Genomic DNA, 17766 nt, shown 5'->3' with positions numbered 1-17766 from the left:
ACATCTGGTGTTATTTCTATCCGCGTTGTTTATCATCTAGTTCCAAGTTAAAGACTTCAAAATATATACGCACTTCCACTGTCAGAGTGGCCACGTGTGAAGAATAGACTATTAATAGTCTTTATGCTTGTTACAGTAAGACTCAATTACATGTATTTGATGAAGAGCTTTAAGTGGATGTGCCACATTTCTGATGTTGTTTCAATCATGATCCTTTGAACTCCACTTGCAACCTTCCTTAAACTTAATACATCTTGCCATCTGGAAATCAAAGCACATGTATATGTCATGTCTTCCTTCCCTGCTTTAGATCAGTCTAAAAGAACTTATTTTTTAATTCAGGCAAGCACATCAACAGGACCAGTAGATCTCATAGAGGACACAAAGAGTATGTTGGGTGGTACCTGTGCCAAAAAAGCTGCCAAATCATGATTAAAACGGCAATCTCCACCGTACGGACAAGCGTTTACATCATTTTCCCTCGCAACAGCAGCACAAATGTTCTCCACAGACTTCTTTGTCTGAAGCCAGCAAATAGCTGATCTTAGAAATCAAAAAACCAACCAACAGAATAAGACCAAAAAGCTCCGAGACAATTGTAGACCCCAGTGTCTGCAGTACGTTATACGTTTACAAATAAGAAAATCTGCATGAGTAACCTTGCTATAAAGAAAGTTCTCGACAGTAAGTTCAAGCACCAAGCCAGTATTGTTGTATTTGAATGGCAGATCGTTAATGTAGCTAATTAATCACAAAAAGTAGATGTCGACTACGTGAACCACCTCGGTAATAGTCCTTAGTTGTCAAGAGTTATAATATGTTCGTCCTTCTGAAAAGTGTTCGAAAATCATAACGAAGCAAATACCGGTATTGACGGGCACATCCTCTCCAGACAGAATCTTTTCTTTTTCATGTCTAAAAGCGGTGTCTTATCATGGATATACGGAATGACAATCGGAACTGAAAACTAAATATACAAATAAAATTCTGTTCAGAGTCGACAACAACCTTGTCTCATAGCAAATATTTAAGAACTTAGGAAAACATACGTTGCTGAGATCTCGCAGCTGAGTGAACAATGACTACACGTGAATAGAAATGCTTGCCTGCTGTCTCTCTCTTTTCTGCTGGCGTTTGGACTTCTTCGTGGCCGAAACTTTCGAGGCGCCCGCTTCTGTCCTTCTTAACTCGACATCGCCTTCTCCATTAAAAGCATTAGCGCTTAAAGCAGAGGAAGCGGCGGTTGCAAGGCCACGCACTCGAGCAGCACAAAGAAACTCCCGTTTGACAGGAGCTCGAGCTTTGGCCACCAGCTCTGCAGGCGACAGATATTCAGGATGCTGATCAGGCAAAGTTTCCAGAGCTGGAGAAGGCAAACCATCAGCGGCCATGGCTTCATGATCGGACTGTGGCTCCAAAGCGATTCCAGCGTGCAGAGGAGCATCTTGGGACGCCATAGCCAGTGATGCTTGAGGAGCTTCATCGGAGGAGGCTGCCATAGCCAATGCTTGAAGCTGGTGGCCAAAACCCCTGAAAATTTTAGTGCTATAATAAGGTGAAAATTTCACCACCTGTGCCAAAGGAGATCTGACAACCTCACCCTTAAGATTATTATGACAAGTTGTCAACAAGGAAATTTCTTTCCACCTATTCATTTGCAGGAAAATCACCTGCATCCGCACGTCACCATCCAAAACTCAGCGGATGAACTAGGGTGCGGTAGGCCGCCTAAGGGGAATGAATGAAGAGAGTAATCTGTAATATGTTGTTTAAATATTAAACTATGAAGAAAGGATAATGAGAAATAATGAAAACATTAAAGTAGAATGATGTGTTCTATAATATAAACCAAAATTAATCAAGAACAAACTTGAAGTGGTGAGTTTATTCTTTATCAAATTTGCAAATCTATAAAAGATTTTGTTCGTAGGAAAGCATGCTTTTTTATTTTTTGAAACTGAAAAAAGAGAAATACCTGACTATAAACAAAGTTGACAATAGCAGGCTCGACCAAATGGCGTATGTGTTTAAGCGTTCTATTCTTGTGAACACCTCGACACACAAATAGCAAAAGAAGAATTTAGAATATGCAAAAGCAAAAGAAAACACAGAACATGAAATGGAAAACATATATATCTAGATATGTATATATTTTATATAACCACACATAGTGTGGGCAGGGAGGTGGCGCACTTCCCTCCCCAAATAGTTATAATCCAAGGGAACGGGCCCTTCCCCGTGCATCGAGATTGGAATCGCCGAGAATATTAGCGTCGAGATTGAGTATCACGAATACGTAAGAGAATGATATATTACCTAAATCTCAATGAGTGTATATGTATTCTAACTCGAGCATCGATCAAATTCTTGTGCACACCAGGCATATGCGTCTGAAATAAAAACAATATCAAAATATGGTATTATTCAACAATAAATTATTGATCTAGCGTGTATCAAATTTTCATATATGCATTGCTACATGTAGTGTTGGAATCTAAAAGGACGTTTCTGAGAACACATTTCTCGGGGAGTTCACTCATCATATGTAAACGTATCACGTGAGTTCAGCAGAAGATTATTTTTAATTCCTAAATTTTACAAAAATTAATTTACATAAGGGAGTATTTAAAGTAATTTTGAAAAAAATTTACAGATTTATATAAAAAAAGGGTACATCTTATTAACAAAAAATTTACAAATAAGGGAGTTTACAAATAGGCCTTGAACGCACGTGATATTGAGGATTTATACATAGTGACCCCTCGGAGACACGTTTATAAATTACTACATGTACCATTGCAATATAAAATAGCATTTTTTGACAATACGTTTATTAATTGGTTCTAACCCTTCAAGAAAGGACATTAGGATCCACTTTGCTTTTTTTTAAATGTCTCATATGAGTGTAGCACTATGATTTTTACTTGCAAGGGAAATCAATGTTCCCTTCGCCATATAAGTGTAAGACTTCAAGATAAGACGATGGGATCCACTCTGAGTTTTTATTGCACATCTTTGCATTAGCTTCACGTTTCATCTTCTTTTTTGGTAGGTAAATCTTCTTTTCATTAAGGGACTTCTGAATAATCTTCAAGAAAACTTTTTCTTGCTCGTTGATTCTTCGGTACTTGTTGATGATGCCATGTTATCAAAGAAATAATGAAGAGTTCAAAGCTCACTATATTCACGTACAAGCTTCAAATCCCATTCTTAATACTGAACAATCACAAAAATCTTAGTCAATTGCACACCTGAAATCATAGAAAGTCCTCATGTCATTTAATTGAAAAAAAAGCTTTAGGGTTAAAAGCTCGACGGTTCAAATTAAACAAAGAAATCAACATAAAAGTTCATTTTAAATTTCTTGTGCATATAGTCCTAGCAAGCTTTCTCTCTCTCCTTGTTTCTCGCAATTCATTTTTTAGATCTCAATCTCCTCCCCTCCCTTCCCTTCGCTACTCTCTCCTTCCCTCTAGCATGACCTTCTCCCCCCCCCTTCCCCATGGCTTGTTCCCCCTCTCCTCCCCTTTGCCTCCCTCCTTTCCCCTTGCTTATGTTCATCCTTTGTTGGGTAAATTCAGCCCCTCTGCACAGAAAGAATCTTATACCTCCCCCCACTGCTGCTTGCTCCCATTATTATCCATTTGTTATGTGCTCCATTGTAGCTACAAGACACCCCCACTACTTGGCCTTTTCATTGTTGCGGCTCCTCGGAACCGTCTCCAGATCTATGCTTCCATGATTCCTAGTGTTGTTCATATTCCCCTCCAGTAAAGTCCGACGAATCTACGCCATGTGATGGTAGTAAAGATGGTGGACTACAGCAAAGACCTCCAAACCATGGCTCAATGGCTCCTGCCTCCCAAACGATAGTAAACACAGCATATAACGCATTCTCAATGTTCCCTTGCAGCTCAAACGCATCCATGGAATCGCTCCTTCAACTATGATAACGTTTTTTGCAAGTATTATTCAGCTTTTTCTTCTTCGTCATGCATGGCATCTCGGGGCACTGTCGCAAAGCGAGGGAAAGCCGAGTAGTTAAGTTGGTAGGGAGGAACCGCATCTGGCTTACCGGATGTCCTCTTGTATCAGTCAGCCGGTACTGAGAGCCCTACCAACCTTGTTTTACCTTCCTTTTGTCTGGTCTTCATGCCCTTATTGTCCTTCGGGTGAGCACGTTCCCATTGGGCTTTCCTGCTCATTGTAGGCGGGGCGCATATAGCGCTTCAACTCTGGCACCCTGGAAAGCTAGCATTCACAATCTGATGTCGTGACAGCATGCCATAATCCTTTTAAACATAGAGCCTGACAAAGGTCAATAACAGTCGCTTCCCACTAATGCGGTGTATCATTCTAACAGGTTCATCTCATGCACTGTTGCTCCTTCCTCCCTCTGCAATCGTACATTGTTTACTTAGATGGCCACCCAGATGGGGTCTTCGACCCCTCGAGCGCCTTCACAGCTCACCAACAGCTACTCATCTCCGTATGGGGCATGTGCACTTCCCCACCTTAATTTACTCATAGATGCCTTTTTTCTTCTTGCTCATAATTTTGTTCATCTCGTAGCCTTCGGCTAGCAGAACTCCTGCTCATGCTAATTTCACCTAACAGAAATCCACTCAAAAGTTGCTAGAGCAGTCATTTCTCAGCCAGATTAAGGTGCTTTAAACAATGGGAGTCCTCAATCGTTGAATGACTAAATTTCTTCAAGCTCATTGCCTTGCACTGCCGACGAAATTGCAAACAGTTTTAGAGGTAGTCCTGGGACCTGCTCTCGACGATGTAAAGTATTCACAAGCCTAACAGTGGCTCCTCCAACTCAGTTCTAACTAGGAAGGAGCTTCCCCTCACCCTACTCCTCCTCCTCCTCCCCCTCCTCGCCTTCCCCACCTCTCCCCCACTTCTCTTCCACCCCTTCATGCCCACTTTCCGGCCTCTAGACTGCTTTCCTCCCATGATATCATAGATCACCCAGCGACACTGCCAAAATAGCCAGTCGGGAAGATGATTAAGAAACCATATTGATAAAAATAATACAAAAGGGAATCCGTTGAAAGACAATGGATCCAATGGCTCAAGCTAGTAGTGAGAGCGAGACGATGTCACCTTTGTAAACCGAAACCTTAACATCACACAAAATCAAAATACAGTGTTTGAGTTGGCATTGATGGATCTAGGAATGTGAACGCGAACATGCTCGAAAACACTGGCTTGCATTTGAATTGGAAAATTTTGCAAGAACACGTAGATACAATCCAAAGTCAGACACTTTTACCCTTGGATGGATTATCACTGAAATGATCCAATTCTTGAGGCAACTTAAAATTATGTAAGATAGCATTTGAGTTTAGCAAAAGGGCCTTTGTATGTTGCAGAGTTACATAAAATATACATACATAAGGGGTTTTTAATTCAGAAAGTGAAATTTTCCATATAAAAGGGGTGTTTCAATATGGAAAGTGATACAAAAGAAGTAATTTTGCTAGGTAGTCATAGAATATACAATTCAAAAGAATTTGAATATGAGGCAAATGTTTTCTCTTAGCCATAGCTAGGAATGGCTTTCAACAAGAGAAAGCCTCGTCTTGGCTATGGGCAATTTTTTTGCTTGTGGCCATAGCTTGGAATTCACTTTCACCTGGTGAATGCTTGTTCTTGGATTTGGCTTTTAAAAAAAATAGTGTCCGCATTTCTCTTGAATATACCTACCTTTTAGATCACTCTCTTGCTCACCACTCTAGCTTCCTAGCTCCACCTAACATGCATAGACACCCCCCCACCAATTGACATGCTCTCAATGCGAGCACATGCCATAGTACATTGATAATCTGCCCAAGCCACAATCCACTTATCCTTGAGGAAGTGCATCATTGCCCTTTTCACCAATGAGGCTCAGTTTCCTTTAGATCAAGTTCAGTCGTTTCCTCTTCAAATGATGTGGAAGCCTCTCCTCGCTTCTCTCTTTCCTACTTGTTTGTAAAGGGAATTATATGTGACTTGCCCACTTAGTGACTTGTAAAGGGAATTATATGTGACTTGCCCACTTAGTGCTACCCTTTCCCTAGCTGCACACTCCCCACTCCCGTTCATTGCTCCACTTTCCCAATAAGTGATTTTAATTTCATAATGGAATGAATAAGCTTCTTCTCTACTCTAACCACCTCAATCCATCTCCCTAGTCTACACAAATAGACCTATTTACACCAAAATTTAAAAGAATAACAAGGACAAGATTTTGACAAAGAATGAAGACCAACTTACCTCCTTCGATTTGTCAAGGGTTCCAATGTGATGGCAATGCAACAATGGATCCATTGTCCATCATCTTCATGGCATTCTCACTTGTAGAAATTATAGTATCCATTATAATTTCCCTTGCAAATTCTGCCTTTAGTCATCTCTGTCTTGCTCATGGATCTTTCCAACATAACCCTCTACCAAGTTCCTCATGACATTAATATGCTCTCCTTTTAAATATCATGACGGTGTCTTCCAAAATCAACCATAAGCCTTGTCTACATTATATCAAAAGGGATAACATAATAAAAAAATTTATTCACATTTAGATCCACAAAGTAACCTTTGATTCCAATGAAAGCAATGAAATCCACAATGTTCTCTTTTAACTCTAGGCACAAAGCAAGGAATATTCACATTTTCTTTTTATATTTTTTAGGCACTATGTTACCTATATCTTCCACAAACTTTTGCAACTTGTTCTTTATTAGTAATGGTCTCCAAATGTAGCACTGGATTAGTCGAGTTGTCGAGCTTGTTGTTTTGTCAGTGAATGAAAGTAGGACACATGGATTGCTCATCATTGTCCTCAACATTTACAACATCCTTCTCCTAGCAATAAATCTTCTTGAAAACCAAGAACCATCTCATATTTTGGCAATATCGTTACAAATTTCACCGTCTACTTGAACATGCAAAGATACGGAATGCTAGAAAATGAGAGCACTACTTTGCAAGGTATCATAAGCGATGAAGTATAGCTTGTTTAAACAATGTTGTGATCTGCCACCACCACCCTACCAATTTGTAAGGAAAATGTTGAACATATTACACTCTCTGGTACATTGGTATGTTTCTATTCTTTGACCTTGATGAGCAAGTTGTTGTTGCCGAACACAATTTGTAAATGCTCCATAATGTCAAAGTTTGGCTATTTGCTAGTGACAGGTTTGAAGGGTGTGTGATAAGGGAGGGTGCATGCACTTTTATGACTTCATTACAAAATAACCCTAACAATACACTCATCAAAATGACCTAAATTTAAAAATTAAACTCCCTTCTCACTTCTTCCCTTCTTGCCCCCTCAGGTTGCAGTCTTGCCATCTCAAGGGGCCAATGACCTTGCATCTAGAATGGAACCCCCCGCATCAAATGCCAACCCATCCCCCATTCTTGTAGTATAGACACCCCTCAAGCTGTAGTGGTTCCCTCTTGGGCCACGACCTACCTTGCATCAAGAATGGGCAACCCCATTCTTCTCTCATAGACACCCCCATCAACATTATCCTCTTCTTCTTCTTCTTCTTATTATTATTATTATTATTTGCCTTAAGATATTTTCATTGTAGCCCTTCCTACTCGTCTTATTGTCTATGTTTCTTTCTCTCTTGGGCTCCCCACCGCATATCTCACCTCCCATCACTCCCTATTTAAATAGTTCCCCCCTCCTTTTATAGACTCTACCTCACTTTCTTCCTCATCCTACTCCTTCTTAGCCCCAACATCAATGTGCGCGCATTTCTCTTGAATAGCTCAAGCCACAATCCACTGCCTTTAAATCGGGATCACTCGTTTCCTCTTTAGATGATGTGGAAGCCTCTCCTCACTTCTCTATTTCCTACTGGTTTTTAAAAATTCATTTATGTGATTCCCGACTGTGCTCCCCTTGCCCTAGCTGCACACTCCCCACAATTATCTGGAAATGGAACTAAAAGGAGAGGCAATAAAGCTCGCCACCTTCACAGGTGCAAATTTCCCTACATGGCAGCTTACGATTCAACTCTACCTTATGGAGAAAGGACTGTGGCCTATTGTTTTGGGTGTTGAGATGGAGGACTTAAAAGGTACTAGTTTGATGTAATGGGAATGTTGCAATCTTTGTTCTCTTAGAATCATAGGTAGGGCACTTGGTGCTCGATGTAATCATCATCTGGATTTAACGGCCAGTGCAGCAGAAAATTGAGTCGCTATTGAGACACTGTTTGATGCAAGGTTGGAATTTTTGAAAATGTTGTTGAAGCAAGATTTCTGAACAGTCTTAAGATGGGAGACAACATGACTCTTGGAGAACATATGAGCAAAATGAGGGCAATCTTGTGGCAGCTGCTTGATCTTCGCATGAAGGTAGTTGATGACATAGAGGTGGTTTTTCTATCAAGTCTTCCCTCTTCATATGATGGAATTGTTAAAATTGTCTGTGTGAGCAGTGAGGGTTTTGCCCACGTCCTTTACATGTGATTTGGTATTGCTTTGCATGTGCTTGTTACTGCTTTGGCATTGCTTGAGAAAGGCAAGCAAGTGAAGAAGATCGAGATGAAATGTAACAACTGTGGAAAGTCTAGCCATAAGGAAGACTACTGTTTTTGGAATAAGGAGGCCTAGGCAAAGAAAAGCAAGGACGTCACAACCTTGAACAGAGATAGTGCACATGCAGTCACAGAGGAGATGGCGGATTTGTTCGTCATTGAGGGCAACGTAGATTACGATGGATTTGCTTTTTGAATGCACGTTGCAATAGCAACATGTAGTGTAGGGTGAGTCTGCAATCAATAAGGTGATCCACTTGTGAGCCAAAAATACCCTGTAGGGGTCTTGGTCACCATTAGGTCTAGGTGTTTGATGGAGTCAGAGGAGTGTCCCATTGTTTTTTGGAGAGGCGGCGGTGCGCGGGCTGGTAGTGTCGTACATGCTATACAATGGCACATAGGGGATGGGGGAGGCTAGAGCAGCCCACAATGTGGTGGCGGTGCCCAAATGGGTTGAGGGGCTAGGGGGGAGCTAGATAGCCCATGCAGTACAATAAGCAGCCACAACAAGCAGAGAGTAGCCCTTGCGCTGAGGAGAGTAGGCCCACGAGTGCAAGGGTGGGTAGAGGGTGAATGTGGGAGCTAAGATAGAGAGAGAGAGAGAGAGAGAGAGAGAGAGGGGGGGGGGGGGGAGGGGAGGCTTGTGTGTGTGTGTGATAGGCCTATAGGAATCCGCCCTGGGAACAGGTAGTGGCTCCACCCTGGTACTGCTAATGAAAACCATTCTTGAAATTCTTGATATTAGAATTAGCACGAAACATGCCAAATACAATAAGGCAAAAACATTTTAAAAATTACAATCCCTAATTTGGGGTGATGATGAGAAAGTAGGGCAATGAAGAATCGATCTCATTAGCGGCTGCAACGAGGCGTATTCCAATGTCGAGGACTGTTACCTACATCCATCCAAGAGAAGGTTATGTTAGAATACATACATCTTCTGGCTTGGGACTGCAGGTGTCATAGACCCCAATTGCTTGTTGTTATCGTAGTTCGGAATATGACCCAATAGTCAACCAAGAGACCTAGCTACATCATAATTAGCTTGAAAAGAAAATTATCGCTAAAGGTTCTAAGCTAGAGGGAGTTGCCAAGCTCACAAGAAAATCCCCTGAACCAGAGATTAGATTGCCTAGTATAAACGGAGCCATTAAGATAAGGTACAAGAAAAAAGGAAAACTAGAGGACTAAGATCATAGTTGACTAGTACCATATAAGGGAAAATTTCTTAATTTAAAGAAAAGAGGATAAACATCTATTTCAAGAACATAGAAAAGAAGCAGGGATGTTAGAGAAATAGCATGCTCAGAGGCTCAAACCTCAGGCCATCCACACTTTCAAGAAAACCATGATAAGGGTTGCACATATAGTAGTTTGTACACCCAAATTATTTGAGTCATGCCATCAAAGGTAATTTACGAAATCACCAACATATCCACTGCTATATTCAAAGAGGGACTTAACCACATTTTCTATGATTATTCAGAGATCATTTTATGCATGATTTCCACCCACAATTACGCAAGCCCAAGATAAATGGAGAACCCAGTAAAAAAAATCAGACCACCTTTCACATCCTGAGATAGACCGACTTTCACACATGCACTTAAGGCAATTGGACGATCCCAGAGTCTAGCCGTAAGCCCAGGGTACAAACTGCAGACATGCAAAAGAGAGGCTACAAGCCCATATGTTGCAAAATCATTACAAACCAACTTAGTAAACCTTAAGTTCTCAAATGAGGAAGACACGTCGATATGCATGGTGGACATCATTGAGAAATAAGTTGATAATGTGAAGATGTGATTCAGAAGGGAGCTCTGAGAGTTAAAGTTGTCTATGATATAGAGCTTTTGAGATGCTTTTTGTCTCCAATTGCCATTACGTATAAGGATGGCAAGCACCAACATAATAAATCATGACTACCCAATACTTATCATTATCTACATGACATTTCCAAACTATCTACTGCTCTTGAGACACTCTATCTACTGATTGTGTAAGCCTAATAAAGCATCAACGCTACTAAGTACAACAATCGAGCAATGGTAGCCCGAGATCCATGATAATGGATCATCGAGAGTCCGAAGGAGCAACGACATCATTGAAGGAAAAACGACTCAAAGACAACCAAAATGTAACCATTATACTATCTTGGCAACTCTGGAACTTGCTATATAGTTTCAACACTCAAGAAAGAAACATGCAAAGCATTATTAATCGGGAGCTTTTCAAGCATGTTGATCACACTCACAATGTTTGACGTACTTTTAGAACTTGTAGTCCTTTGTGTCATGACTATTGAGAACACAGCATATTGTTCTGTGGTTGTGATCTTTCAGTGGTGGACAGGGATAGTCACCTTCGCTGCTTATCATAGCATAACAAAGAGAGGCTATGCCTAATGATCAGTATATCATCAATGACACTCCTTATCATTGCAACAAACCTTGTGAGGAATATTTCTAGGCAGGCATTCCTAAGTAGGTGGGTAGGAGTACTTAGTTGCAACTCTCCCCTCCACTACTTAGCTACTTAGTTACTTAAGTCAATTAGTACTATTAACTAGAAAAGAAATCAAAGCATGAGGCTAGATGCTAGGCATGGCGACGCTCGAGGGCCATGGGGGAAAGGGAACGTGAGGGGAGAAGCGTTAACATGGGTGGGGAAAAGGGATTAATAGGGGTGGGAAGGAAGAGGGAGACTGTGGCACAAGGAGGAAGGGAGAGGAGGAAGAGGAGCATGTACATGATGGGAGGTGGAATGTAGAGATGGAGACATCAAGGGAAGAGAGTCATGCTTTATTTGAAAGGAAGGATGGGGGAAATCAAAGTACTAGCATGGTGGCTTTACAAGAATGAGTGTGTCACATCAAGGAATAGCCCCTTGCTTTTATAGCCAAGAGAGGGGGTCTCTCCCAATAAATGCATCCTCCCACAGGCATGGTGTGTGTGGAGGAATCTCCCATGTGGGCTAGGTGGGTACGCACTCTTAATTGTGTGCGACAACCCTTTGCCTCATTTTCCCACATAAATCAAACCCCATATCCCAAGTCTAAGATACTCCCTTGATCTCTTCTCAGTTTTATAATATGTTCAAACATCTAGGAGGATAAGTGGAGGGTTGACACTACTTTTTTTTTTTTTGGGTGAAATCTTTGATTGATTATATTATATGAGTAGCAACCTCAAAATAAGGTGCTACAATTACATCAACTGAAAATTTCTATATATATGCCAAAAAGACCTCATGATCTATGCAGTGGGTCTGCAGGCAATCAAAGAAAGATTGTTGTAGAGAACGCCTAAAAAAGCAATATAGGAGGATTTAGGAGGGAAATAGGGGATGATTAGGTGAAGTTTGGGAGGCATATGTTCAGAAAATGCAAGTTGCATGCCCATAGGGGTTGGTGAAAGGTGCAAAAGGTGTTGCTAATCAAAGAGAGACACATCTTAAGTTCTTATAGGGGAAGGGAAAGGGTAGGAAAGCCATGCAGAAGGGGTTGATGGCTTGATAGAGGGGACAATCAAGCTATGTATGGGACACTCCCTTTATATCGAGGTCCAATTGTGTTGGGCATCAAATTGTGGTCACAATTGAATGGTTCCGAAATACATCTTACTAAAAGAGGCCTTTTGCACACATTCCTAGTGATGGCTAAGGTGCACTTGGAAGAGATCATTTCCATGCCAAAAATGAAATCTACTTTTGCATTTAACTCCATTGATTTTGAGCATGACAAATTGTACTATGTAACCTTTGCATATGCCTCTTCCACCAAGTGCCATCCATCTTAAGCAACGTCCTTGTGAAATATCTAGTGGCAATGAAAACCTACACATGTATTTCTTCCACTATTTTGTTCGATGGTCATTGACTTGTAAGAGTGAAGGTTTGAGGGAAGATGAGACTCTTTCATTTCCTATGGTGCCATCATGCCACATTAGCTATTGCTTTATGGTGGCCTTCCTTTGAACTTTCCAGAAGAAGGGAGAAGAATCTGGGTTTCCAATGGGATTGATGTTGGATCTCATCTCTCTTGGGACTTTTTGGGGGGGAGAGAGAGAGAGCTTGGCCTCGCCAAGGGGCGGCTACTGCCATGTCTTGGGACCCCTCTACCCAATGCGCGCCTGGTGCCAGCGAGGTGGTGTTTGTTGGGTGGCCAACAATTGAGAAACTTCTGGGAGGAAGTGACCTATGCTAGCTAAAAGGAAAGGTGAAAAAAGTTTGTAAAAGGAAGGGTGAGAATGCAAAGCTTCCAAGAATGAACATTTTCTTTTTCTTCATAATCTGGTTCATAGTCATCGTCATCTTCTTCTTCATCTCAACGTGTGTATTTTTTCGAGCACCACCTTTCTTCGCCATAGCTCCTGCTCTCCTCAAACGCCATAGCCTCTTCGCCTCCAGCGCCATGTGAGCTACTCTTTCCCCTTCCCTTCCATCCTCTTCCTTCCCCATCCTTCCTTCGCGCTCTCTCTCTCTCTCTCTCTCTCTTTTCCATTCCTCTCCCGCCACCCCTCTACGTCCACAATCTTTCCCTTGGAACATTTACTTCCTCGTTTCTTCCCACCCTCGTTTGCATTATTCTTTCCCTCCCTAGCTTACAGGTCACTTGCCGCTCCGCGCATCCTTCCGTTGCGCGCGGCGATCCGCGAGCAGCCTGCACGTCCCGCGACTTTAGCTAATTTAGCGGACCTCTCTCCGTGCGTGTCTCTCTCTCAACGTTTGTGTGTGTCATCTTATGCGTTGCCAAAATTTCCAATCTCCCTGTGATAATTGCATGCATAGCAATCCATGTCCGATCAAAATAGAAGTGAAGCAGCCCAGTCTCGCTTCCGTCTCGGGACAGATTTAGAAACAGAACGATGTCGCATCCGCAGAGAAAGGTTATGACGGAGAGATCCTCTTAATGCGAATAAAGATTCAAACTGGCAGGCAAAATTTTTCACTTTAAATCAAGATTCCAACTGGATATGGAAGCACCAGCTAATTAATGGCGGCCTCTCTGCATGTCATCGTTCATGCATTCAAACTCTGCTAACCTTGTGGATACCTCCTTATATGCATTTTGAGCAAAGCATGTGAGCGCGAGCACGTTACTACCTTTAGCTATCGTACAACGATCTTTCAACACAAGAATTGGGTCGAAACGCAGGCCATTATTATTGGTTTTATCACCTTTCCCCGTCTTGTATTTCACGCTGGAGGCCTTAAATTGCAAGCTCAAAATGTAAGAGGCGCAATTTTAGTCTTGGTCTCGATCTAAATGTTCACGCTTGCCGAATGCAGTTGAGTAGAAAAGATTTACATCTACAAAGGGCAGATTAATCCTGACTCATGGAGGAGCAGATGTCCACTGACCAGAGCGGAAAACTAGAGTTAATGAAGCCGAACGAAGATCAGCAAAGCACATGCATACCAGCGAAGGATGAATTTCTTCAGGACGATCAGTTTCCACGGAACGAATACCCTGCTGCTGAATCGAAGGCTTTAGTGCCAGTTGCTCAACCGAGTAAGCAAAATGAATTTTCTATGTTTGTCTTTTGGGCGCCAAGGACATGTCATATCATTACGAAGAGCTAACATAAAAGGTTCTTTTGTTAAATAACCGTAGCACTTTTAAAAACATTGGGCAGTAAATTGGACCGATAGCATGAATCCTAGTAACAAAGAAAAACCATTGTTCTGCAGAGGAGGCGGGTGCAGATCAGGGTGAGGGCGAAGGTTCCCCTGGCAGTGCAGGATCTTTGGCAGGAGGTTCTTTAAACCGAGGTTTACATCTCATATTTTCTCTCGTCTGTCTTGGCCATTGGGGTTCCCTGTAGCACATATCAGGGTGTCAGACATGTCTTTTTTCCGAGTATTGGTTAGTTTTGAATCAAAGAAGCAGCATGAGGAGACGTGTCAAAGTATACTCAGTTTCAAAGATTATTCTTTGGCCTTTTAACATCACGGCCCTTCACAGTAATAAAACTCAAGAAAAATGAACTTCTATATAATATCTATGAAGACGTGCACTCGCCAGAGATGCAAATTTCTTTCACGAAGACTTGAAATCCTACTAAGCAACATCCATTCATTGCTGGCAGACTTGGTCCTGGCAAAGTTGACTCAAGAGAGGACACAGTCTTTAATCAGAGCATGGGAGGAGAACATGAAGGCAAAGTCTCTCCACAGGTAAACATTTTATCTCCTCTTCATATACAGTTAGGTTGCCGTGGCTTGGTGGGGGGCGTGCATGTGGATGTGTCTGTTGCGAAAAGGGGGGGTGTGAGTGCATGCATGCATGAGGAGCTCCATGCCTGAGAGTTGGAAGAGGGGGTTTATACAACACCCTATTGATTGCACTAATCTCAGGATTAAAATGTAAACCCAGTAAGGTGACGACTTACTCCAACATACATCCTCTGTTTCATATTAGTGCATGGAGACGAAATGTTGAAACCCTCAAGCTGTCATAACATTGACGTTAAAAAGCACAAAACCTTGGTGTAATACTGTTTCAATGAGCCCCTGCTAGTCTTGGTTGATATGGATTTGGCCTAATGAAACATGAAAATAGAGTACTTGTTGGAAGACTTATTTGAAGGCTTTATTTTTGGATCCCAAGTTGTTGTTGATACCACACACAGAACAAACTTAGAAATGAAGGACTTAAATTATTATTGACGCCTAGTCTGCTAGGAGCAAAAGAATAAGGGTCTTTATGCAGATGAAGCATTGATCTGTCAATGATGCACGGATGAGAGCGTTTTGTCTATTCAGACACCATGTTTAAATGCACGAATGAGGGGCACAGGGTGTTTTGGCTATTCAGACAAAGTTCAAAAGTTTCAGAATGCACACTCAATGCTTTATGGAAGCAGACGATCTGTTGCGTGCCAATAGTCCATCACTTGAGCTGCAAGGAGGAAATAAGGGAGTATGTGAGATTGTTAGTCGCACTAGAAGCATTTCAAAAGGTCATTCTGCATGTGTACGTGGGAGGGTGTGTGTGTGTGGGTGAGAGAGAGAGAGAGAGAGAGAGAAAGAGAGAGAGAGATTGAGAGGCAGGTAGGTTTCGATTATGGTGTGGGTGATAGTTCACACCCCTGAGCAGAGAGAGAAAACTTCCAGTCGGCATTGACATATTGTTATTTATTGCAACAGCCGATCTATGAAACCTATACCATACAGGAAAAGTGTTAATTCCATCTGCTCAACTTTCATTGGTACTGGCTGGCAGGTTACAGTTCTTCATACTGTTACATGAACGACAAATCTAGATCTACGAAAAAATCCCATCATGCAGCGGCTAGCTTCTGTAATTTGCCTTGTGTTTTGGGACTTCCATGGACTTGTGGTTCTCAAGGCATTCATGATGTCTATTATATATGTCTAAGGAAGCGTTCTTTTACATCTACTTTTCAGGTATAACAGAAAAGTTGCTAAAATATCAGCATGGGAGAGAGCCAAGAAGGCAAAGGCTGAAGCAAAGTTGAGAGCACTTGAGGCAAGTCTGAGTTTTATGTGACTGTACTTATGTTTTGTAAGTGCTCATCCACAAAATGGCATTCTATAGTTCCTTTTTCTAAAGCTAGAGTGATTTCAAACTATTTGATATGTGATAGTCTCGTGTGATATATTGACACAGGAAAAGTTGGAGAAGAAAAGAGCAGCATATGTTGAAAAGATGAAAAATGAGATAGCTTCTGTCCGCATGAAAGCAGAGGAGGAAAGAGCACTGGCGGAGGCACACCATGGAGAGAAGATGCTAAAGGCAGAGGAACAAGCTGCCAAATATCGTGCCTCAGGAAGGCTGCCAAGAAGATATCCTTTCTGCTTTGGTTGCTGATACTCTTACCCATTTCTTCCACTGTACAAGAACCCAAATATTCTTGTGTGCCTTGTACATTGTGTGCTCTTATGTGGACAAGCCATTTAGTTTCTTTGCAGTGTGGTCAGTCAGGCGTGTACAACCATGTTAGATTCTTTATACAGAGCATGTGTGTGCATCATTATTCTTTCGAGTAAGGTCAATTGGTAGATCTAATTGGTGAAGTTCATTAAATCTGAGTCCTGAACTTGTGTGGATCAAGAATTGATTTTGTTGTGTCATGATCGTAGATTTTATGTCCTCTGTTTTGAGTTGAAGAAATTAGCTTTTCACACATTTTCCAACAATATGCATTATGATGTCTGGTAGGTCAAGAAGGCTTCTTCCTGTCCACACCTTTTAACTCTACACTGAAGTACTGGTGGTAAAGTTGCCTGGTGCAAGTCTGGCTTGAAACAGATCAGATAGATTGTTCAGAGTCTTGATCATTCTTGGATTGCGATGGGATTTGGCCCAATTTAAGTGTCACTGAAACTTATCAGATAGATTGGTGGGAGTCCGAATTATTCTTAGATTGCAGAAGTGACCCTGGTTTCAATGTTTTGCTCTTGGGAAATGCTGTTTTAGACTTTCCTCTGAAATTCATGGTAATGGCTGAGCTCCAATAAATTGTTTTCTTGCAAAGTCCTCGTTTATAATGACAACTTAGATTTTATTATACTTCAGAATAATGACACAGCGACGTCTAATAGAAATTAAAGCTTACTAGGCTGATTATTCTCACACTCCTTTTCAATCAGGTAGAAATATCAAGCATCATCTGAGGAAAGCTCGCTGTATTTATGATACTGAATTTGGGCAGAGTTTTGATTGCTGAGTTTATAGAATATTTCCTGTTATTATTTTTGTAATGGATGATCACTATTTGAAAGACTGTCTGCAGCTGAAATATGTTGTCATCACCTACTTCAAGTATTTAGAATGTACGTTCTAGAAAAATGGCAATATGCAGCATCCATAAAAGCCTTTCTTAAAGATGACATGCTGGTAGATGCATGGAGTTTCGAAAAACATCCAAGTTCCACCTTTACGTTGCTTCACTTTGTCTTCCAATTCATGCCTTGGACATCATGTACAGTAACGCAACAAACGAAATGTGTGACCAGTGGGACGGTCCTTTAAAGTGTCCTTTAAAGTATTTCTCCTCCTCTTTTCTTTCAAGTTATGACGATTATACAGTCATTAATCAATTTGCTTATAAATTTTCCTTATCAACAATGGTCTCCTTTGTGTGCCAAGCTTATCTTCTCCCTCTACTCGACTCTTATTTCTTATGCTAGCCAGCACAAGTCCTTGCTCTCTTTTATCCCCTTGTCTCTTTAACTTAGCTAGCCACCACGA

General features: G+C 41.4%; 2 protein-coding genes across 6 annotated transcripts in view; one reads left to right on the top strand and one right to left on the bottom strand.

Annotated features, from left to right (window-relative positions):
- Window positions 1–1694, bottom strand: part of LOC147890794 (FMN-linked oxidoreductases superfamily protein) — a 71622-nt gene extending 69928 nt beyond the window's left edge. For 2 of the 3 annotated variants that reach the window (XM_087389456.1, XM_087389459.1), the window contains exons 1-2: window positions 1107–1693; window positions 405–521 (exon numbers count right to left, since the gene is read on the bottom strand). In XM_087389456.1, the coding sequence (XP_087245582.1) occupies window positions 405–521; window positions 1107–1676 (687 nt within the window). In that variant the 5' untranslated portion in view covers window positions 1677–1693. Of the gene's footprint in view, window positions 1–404; window positions 522–1106 lie in introns of all 3 variants that reach the window. The other variant, XM_087389457.1, reaches the window with a different exon arrangement.
- Window positions 1695–12817: 11123 nt separating this feature from the next.
- Window positions 12818–16491, top strand: LOC147890793 (remorin-like). 3 transcript variants are annotated; one of them, XM_087389400.1, is made up of 7 exons: window positions 12818–12962; window positions 13157–13252; window positions 13839–14061; window positions 14241–14321; window positions 14639–14726; window positions 15960–16041; window positions 16183–16491. In XM_087389400.1, the coding sequence occupies exons 3-7, from the start codon at window positions 13887–13889 to the stop codon at window positions 16381–16383; spliced, it is 627 nt and encodes a 208-aa protein (XP_087245526.1). In that variant the 5' UTR covers window positions 12818–12962; window positions 13157–13252; window positions 13839–13886; the 3' UTR covers window positions 16384–16491. The 3 variants fall into 3 exon arrangements, with proteins under 3 accessions (XP_087245526.1, XP_087245525.1, XP_087245524.1); XM_087389399.1 differs by lacking the exon at window positions 13157–13252; XM_087389398.1 differs by having other exon boundaries at window positions 12818–13252.
- Window positions 16492–17766: the final 1275 nt, after the last annotated feature.

This window comes from Dipteris shenzhenensis, chromosome 18 (genome assembly GCF_047967505.1).
Source record: "Dipteris shenzhenensis isolate YYH24624 ecotype China chromosome 18, Dip_SZ_1.0, whole genome shotgun sequence".
Taxonomy (NCBI): domain Eukaryota; kingdom Viridiplantae; phylum Streptophyta; class Polypodiopsida; order Gleicheniales; family Dipteridaceae; genus Dipteris; species Dipteris shenzhenensis.
This window is presented reverse-complemented; position numbering and strand designations above follow the sequence as displayed.

Coding starts and splice junctions, on each gene's coding strand:
- LOC147890793 (XM_087389399.1), top strand. CDS start 13,887: ATGGAGGAGCAGATGTCCACTGACCAGAGCGGAAAACTAGAGTTAATG. Junction 14,322..14,638: donor AGGAGGTTCTTTAAACCGAG/GTTTACATCTCA, acceptor CATTGCTGGCAG/ACTTGGTCCTGGCAAAGTTG. Junction 16,042..16,182: donor CAAAGTTGAGAGCACTTGAG/GCAAGTCTGAGT, acceptor ATATTGACACAG/GAAAAGTTGGAGAAGAAAAG.